Source organism: Penaeus japonicus, unplaced genomic scaffold (assembly GCF_977035675.1).
Source record: "Penaeus japonicus unplaced genomic scaffold, GWHDUDI00000001_assembly GWHDUDI00000012, whole genome shotgun sequence".
In the NCBI taxonomy this organism is placed as follows: domain Eukaryota; kingdom Metazoa; phylum Arthropoda; class Malacostraca; order Decapoda; family Penaeidae; genus Penaeus; species Penaeus japonicus.
In genome coordinates, this window is record NW_028234414.1 from 42,170,523 (window position 1) to 42,177,920 (window position 7,398).

The window sequence follows — 7,398 nt, forward strand, 5'->3', positions numbered from 1 at the left end:
GAGAGAGAGAGAGAGAGAAATAGAGAGAGAGAGAGAGAGAGAGAGAGAGAGAGAGAGAGAGAGAGAGAGAGAGAGAGAGAGAGAGAGAGAGAGAGAGAGAGAGAGAGAAATACTGTAAAATATGTTCTAGTCATTTGCCGGAACGAATACGGCCGCCTTCACATTCGTAGAGAGAGAAAGAGACAAAGAGAGATAGATGGAGAGGGAGAATGAGAGGAAGAGAGAGAAAGATAAGGCTTGAACGGAAATTACATTCTTTATAATCCCCATTCACTATTATCATTGTTACTATTATCACTATCATTATGAATTGTTATTATCTTCACTATTGATGTTATTATTGTCATGTATGGTACTCTTGTTGCTGTTGTCTTTGTTGTCTTATTTCAGTGCTATCATCGTCATCCTGATTTCCTTTTGAAATGGATAGTTTGCGTATGCAAATATAAAAGCGTTTATGGACATGTCACTCATTCCAGGCCAACCCGTACAAAAAGCCGATATTCTGATTAAACTAAAGAGCCTTTTAATTAAAAGTGAACATAAAGAAATTCATATCTCCAGGTCGATAATGAACTAATTGTCAATTGCTACCATGGCCTCTTGTGGTGTAAGCATCTTTACTCTCCACCGGTTTTGTAATGGCTTTCATGAATGCTATGTGCTGTTTCGAGTCTCGATTCTATACCCAATCCCCCTATATTCTTTCTCACTTACATGTTCTCACTCACGCAAAAATCACACAGACAGATGTTTGCTTTGAAAAAAAATTATAATGTCAATGTGGGGAACTCTCTCTCTTTGACCCTCGCCAAGTGGCTCCAAGTGTAGGAGTGCACACACACACACACACTCTCACACACACAGAAGATTACATGGCTAGCTACTCGTCACAGGATATAGTCGATTTTTTCCCTTTTGAATATACATGCATCACTATGCCATTTTCGTTCTAGTAAGGCGCTAAAGGCAAAAACTATGTTCAGTGACACAAGATGGGCCTAAACACCACTCTACTAACAATCCGTGGGAGGGATCTCACAAAAAACTGCATTGTGCTGTTCAATTTATTCAAAGTTGATGGACATGAACCGGAAAAAAATACAATCTCCTTTAACTAAATGTTTCACTGCAACTTTTGGGTGTTTGTTGTCCTTTGCACGGACCGACGGGCGGTCGAGTTTTAGCATTACTATTGAGCCATGTATCTGTTCATTCACGAGATGCCTCTAACTTATCAGCTCGCTTGAAAGGAAAATAATAGTGCATTTTTTTGACTGCGGAAATAAAGAAAATAAAAGCTACATCCTTTTGTTGACTTCCTTGCATCCAGTCTTCAGTCATATAGTAAGCATATCTGTGATAACTCTCGAGCACAGTGCCTGTGGACAGAGAGTTGAAGAAGTCGGAATGTTAGAAAGCATGTTTATACACCAGTATAAATAATTTGTTAGTAACGTTAGTAACTCTTAAGAACAGTGCTTTTGGACAGATAGTTGAGGTCAGAATGTTAGAAAGCATGTTTTTTACACCAGTATAAATCATTGGTTAGTAACGTAAATCCATATTACATGCCTCACATAGAACACAATATTCACTTACTCGAATAAGCTCCACAAAGTTTACGGAAGTCGCCTTCCTCGAGGTAGGCAAAATTCTCGGTAAAAGTTTCCCAAGGACAGCCCAAGCTGCTTGTACATCCGGGTAGTTTCACAGCTTTCTCGTTGACCAAAGCGCTGACCCAAAATCTGAATAAGACAAAAGAAGAGTCAGGTCAAGGATATTTATGGCAAAGGAAATTCAGGTCCAATAAAATGCGGAGCAAGGGAGATGAATTCAGGATAAGGGAAATTTAGAACCAAGGAAATTCAAGGATAATTCGGAGAGATGTTAAACAAGCTACAGTTTTTTACGACATCCTATATAAACTGCTAATCTATATTTTTATGCTGTTTTCAGGCGTCGTAGCAACATGCATCTAAAATATTGTTTATTGACTGTGAATGCGACACCAGGCTGCGGAACAAGCTAAACATATGATAATCTTTCGGGTTTCGTGTGTCTAACAATATCTCCCTAAGATTAGCACATTTTTAGTGGTTAACAACTGAATATTTGGCTTAATCTTTATATCAGAAAGAACTGCGTGTTTAACTGTAAATATATGCATACATGATGTGCATTGTTAATAAGAACAAAGATAAACTGAAAATACACAATTATAGCAATAGAAACAACAATAATGATAAGAATGAAAATAATAATGATAATGATGATAATAGTAATAATAATAATGATAGTAATAACAACACATAATAATAAAATCAACAGTAATAACAGCGATACTAGTAATAACAACAATAATGAAATAACGCATATAAGAAAAACGATAAAGATAATAAAAGTAATAATGATAAAAATAACACATATAATGATGAAAATAATAGTCAAAGCCCTCCTAGTCCTGTTATCAGCATCAATATCTGAACTATGATAATAACAAGAGGAAAAGCAACAACATTGATAATGAATAAGATGGAAAATGATAAAGAAGAAAATTAGATAAACAAATAAAGAGATACACTTAGGTTTGCACAGTCACACTTATCATAGGAAATGAATAATAATGCATAAAACACACGAAATCGATAAAAGACATAAACGTGTGCCTTTTTACCCGCCGTTATCACAGGATGAAAGCAAGAGAGCCATGTTGCTGCCATAACCGGCAAATCCGGATGTTTTCCAGAGCCGGGACTCGGGGATGGAATGTTCAGTCAGCGGCTCCTCGTCTCTGAACAGGCCCAGGAAGGTCATGAACTGCAACATGAAATCAACTAGACTTTATAACCTGTAATAATAGTGAGTATAACGTTAGCATTGGACTTTAGCTAATTATTTTTTACTCTTATATAATAGAAGGCATATTCTTACCATACCCTTAAGATATACAATTAGTTATTTTTTGTTCTAGTAATATAATCTGTCCTATCAGGAAAATCCCTGCCATTCACAAAGCATACAAGACCGATACATTGATAATACCATACTAATAATAATTACTAATACTAATACTAATACCACTAATAATAATGATAATAATAATAATAATAATAATAATTGATAATACCATACTAATAAAATACTAATTATAAATAATAATAATGATAATAATAATGACATACCGATACCAAAGCCTCCGGATTAACTATGTATGTGGTGTAGTAGATCTCTGTACTGCCATTTCCCACTCGGTTCCTGAAATCGATGGTTCATGCTTTATAGGGACACACATGTACTCTATGACATGCCATGGTGATATTTTATTTAAAAAGGATTATATTTGTCTAATATTTCACAGAACGGTTAGCCGGTGTGGAAAAGAAAACAGGGAAAAGAAAATAAGCATTTGATAAGAAAAGACGAGAGAAAAAATAGAAGAGACAGCGAGAGGAGAAAGGAAAAGGAAGGCAGAGAAAGAGAAGAGAAGGAAAGATAACTTGAAGAGAACAAATAGAACAGAAAACTAGAAAACTGAAAAGCAAAAGACAGAAAACCTGACAACATAACAACAAAAATCCGAAGGGAAGAATGAGGAGCATGAAAAAAAGGCAGAAAAACGAAGACAATACAAGAAGATAAGTCTAAAACGCAATACAAAAAAGAAAAAAAAACAAAAAAACACGACTACACAATACAAACCGAAACTGCTCCACCAAATCCTTGCCGAGAACACAAGACTGCTCTGAGGAGATCGAGTGGGCATAGCCATGGTCGAAGTACATCCTGAGGTCCTCCCAGTACTCCAGTACCTACCGGGACACAGACGTATTTAACAATTGCAATAGGTAGACCATAATCTCGTCGACTTGCAGCAGCTCGAATCGTTTGATGAAACGCTGAGTAATAGGTATTAAAGTTTGTCGATTGTCGGTGTGCCGTTTATTATTAAATTCGTGATTCAATGTTTTAGCCTTGATGCCAATGGATCATGCTATTAGCGAGGCGAAATGATCATGTGTCACATGCATTTTCACAGATGTATGTTTGTGTGTGAGAAACAAATAGAAATAGAGAAGACTGGATCGAGTAACATTTTGTAGAAGCCAGTTTTTGAAAAGTCCTCGAATATTTAAATTAGGGGCCATAATGGTAGGACCTAAATCGCGTCACAGCAAACTCGAGTCAGGACTGAACCCATTTCGACTGGCAAAAGAGGAATGCAGTGTTGTGCCTCTGGTTGTATCAACTGTTAGAAGGGTACAAGTAGCGATAGCGAAGACGGTAGCGATGAATCAGCAAAGGCGGTTTCCGAAGGACTTTTCACCCGGAAGCGGCTTTTGGTTTTAATGATACTCAAGGCAGCCCATTGATGGAGGCTTCTTCCTCAAATGTGAAATCCCAACAAACCTTTGATTAGAATAAGAGAAGCCAAGTCTGAAAATAGTATTTCATGACGTTTATGAAGCTTAGTGATCCGGACATTAAGGAGGTTCACATTCGCTCGAGTTGGTGTGTTTAAATCATAACTGCCTTAAAGCAACCCATGTGCTATGCATGTGTGAGAAGATGCAGATCTAAAAGTTAAGAATCTGATTATGGGAAAAGATTAATGACTTGAATTCATCTTCAAGTAAAAATGCTGACACTTGGTCAAGCATCTTGTGATCGTGCAAATATGTTCATCGGCATGTTATTTAAACATATCAGCTTCTTAGGGGCATATATACCAGATTATTATATACCTAACGCCAAGAAACTCACCTTATCATCTGGTGATGGTAAGATGATAAGCTCGTACAGCTGTTTGGGTCCTAGCAACATGGCTACCACTGAAATTTTCTGGATTCAGTTTCTAAATAGTAGGTGCTCGATTCAGATATTTTGAAATCCTTGACAAGTAGGGGGTATGTGTCTCGCAAACTGTAGGGTCACACACACATTGCCAACATAGTGTGGTGATCTTGAAAGTCGAGGGGGCGGGGCATGTGGACGTGTACAATGTGCGTCCATGTGTGTATGTACGTGTACGTGTATGCATGTATATTTTTGTGTATGCGAGAACGAGCATTGGTTATTTTTCTCTGGGTAAACGGCCTACCTGGAGATCCTGCGGGGTAAAGACGGCGCACCAGGGTGACAACCTCTTGGGACGCCATGCACCGATATACCGACATGCGTTGTACATCGAGCGAACATCACCTAGAATGAGAAAGCAGTCATGAGAAGGAGATATTCGCGAGGGTTGATGATACAATACATTGAAGAGGTGTGTCTCGAATGTGAAGTATGGATGTATGTGGATATGTGGATATATATATATATATATATATACTTATATATATATATATATATATATATATATATATATATATATATATATATATATATACATATACACACACCATATATATATACATATACATATATATATATATGTATATATATATACATATATATACATATACATATATATAGATGTTTATATATGAGTGTGCGTTTGCATGTATGTGCGCGCGCGCGTGTGTGTTCTTAATTCTGATGGGCAGAAGGGATTGCTCTATAAAGGGACAAAATGAATAATAATAAATAAAAAAATACCATAAGAGACTCTACAGGAAGCACTCACTGACGGACACCGAGAAGCCAAGGCGCTCCGACACACTCCTGAGAACCGAGCTCATGAGGCTGAGCTCCTTGAACACGTGGTACGGCTTCAAGTCCTTCTCGATGTCCAAGACACTTTGGCCGTAATTTTTGCAGTAGTCGAAGAACTGGTCCAGGGAGAGAACACCTTACCTTAGTGCAAGGTTGCATTGAAACATTAGGGTCAATTGATAGGTAGAAGCTGGGTATTGCATAGGAATATCAGATGCTGGTGTTTGTGAGAGTGTAGAGAGATTAGTGTGAGATTTAGTGGTGTGTTAGTGTGTGTTTGGATGTGTGTGGTTGAGTGTTAGTGGTGAGTGTGAGTGGATTTTTGTGGGTGAGTGTTTGATTGTGTGTGAGGTGTGGGAGTTGTTATTGTTGGAGTGTGAGAGTGTGAGTTTGAGTTAGAGAGTTTGAGTGGAGTGAATTGTGTGAGAGGAGAGTGTGTGGTGTGGGGTGGGGGAGGGGGGGGGGGGCGGTGAGGGGGACGGGGGGGGGTTGGGTTACATATACGAATGTAACTCTATATATCATAATAACTCTCATATAAAAATATCAATATAAGAGTGTGTGTGTGTTTTTGTTTTGTAGTGGAAAGTGTTTGTATAATGTGATGTGTTGAGAGTGTGTTTGTGTGTAGTGTGAGAGAGTGTTTGTGAGTGAGAGGGTGAGTGAGTGTATTGAGGGTGTGAGTGTGTGTGTGAGTATGAGATTATGAGAGAGTGTGAGAGGATTGATGTGTTTGAGTGAGAGAGAGTGAGTGTGATGTGATTTGTGGAGTGTTAGTGGCTGTGTGAGTGGTGAGTTGTGAGTGTGTAGAGTGGAGAGAGTGTGTGTGTTGGGTGTGAGAGAGAGTGAGTGTTTGTGTGTGTGTGTTGTGATTGAGTGTGTGTGTGTGAGTGTGTGTGAGAGTTTGAGTGTGTTGTTGGAGTGTGTGTTTTTTGTGTGAGTGTTTGAGGTGTGTGTTAGTGAGTGTGAGTTTGTGAGATTGTGGGTTTAGAGATGGAGTGTGAGTGAGGTTAGAGATTGTAGTGAGTGGTGTGTGTGGTTGTATTGGGAGTGTGAGAAGGGAGTGAGTTATGAGAGTGTATGAGTGTAATGTGAGTTTGGGTGTGTGGGACGTGTGGTGTTTGTGAGTGTAATTGGAGGGTGTGATGGGTGAGGAGGTAAGTGTTGGTTGTGTGAGTGTGTGTGTGAGTGTGTGTGTGTGTGAGTGTAGTGGTTTTTGTGTGGGGGTGGGTGTTGGTGTGGGTGAGTTGGGGGTGTGGGTGGGTGTGTGTTAGTCTGTCGGGGTGTGTTGTAGTGGTGTGTGTGTGTGTGATGTGTGTGTGTGTGTGTGGTGGTGTGTCGATTGTGGGGGTGTGAGTGGGTTTGGTGTAACTGTTGTATGTGTTCTGGTGTATGTGAATGTGTGTATGAGTCTGTGAGTGTGTTGTGTGGTGTGTGTGAGTGGTGTGTGTGTGTGTGTGGTGTGTGTGTGAGTGTGTGTGTGGGTGGGGTGTGGTTGGAGTGTGGTTTTGTTTGTGTGTGTGTATGTGGTGTGTGTGTGTGTGTGTGTGTGGGGAGTGTGTGTGTGAGTGAGTGTGAGTGTGTTGTGTGTGGTGGGGGTGTGAGTGTGTGTGTGTCTGTTTTGGTGTGGTGTGTAGTGTGTGTGTGTTTGTGTGTGTGTGATGTGTGTGGTGTGTGGTGTGCGTGTGTGTGTGTGTGGGAGTGTACACTTTATCTTCTACTCTTCTTATATAATGTGTG

The 7,398-nt window shown here is 39.3% G+C and overlaps 1 protein-coding gene across 1 annotated transcript; it reads right to left on the reverse strand.

Moving 5' to 3' along the window:
* Nucleotides 1-1,053: 1,053 nt before the first annotated feature.
* LOC122243751 (multiple inositol polyphosphate phosphatase 1) lies at nt 1,054-5,774 on the reverse strand (the record flags this gene model as incomplete). Its single annotated transcript, XM_086542800.1, is given in 7 exon segments — nt 1,054-1,382; nt 1,603-1,748; nt 2,678-2,820; nt 3,186-3,258; nt 3,703-3,812; nt 5,102-5,202; nt 5,630-5,774. Coding segments are annotated over 7 exon segments (888 nt in total), but the record flags the coding sequence as incomplete, so codon positions are not given.
* Nucleotides 5,775-7,398: the final 1,624 nt, after the last annotated feature.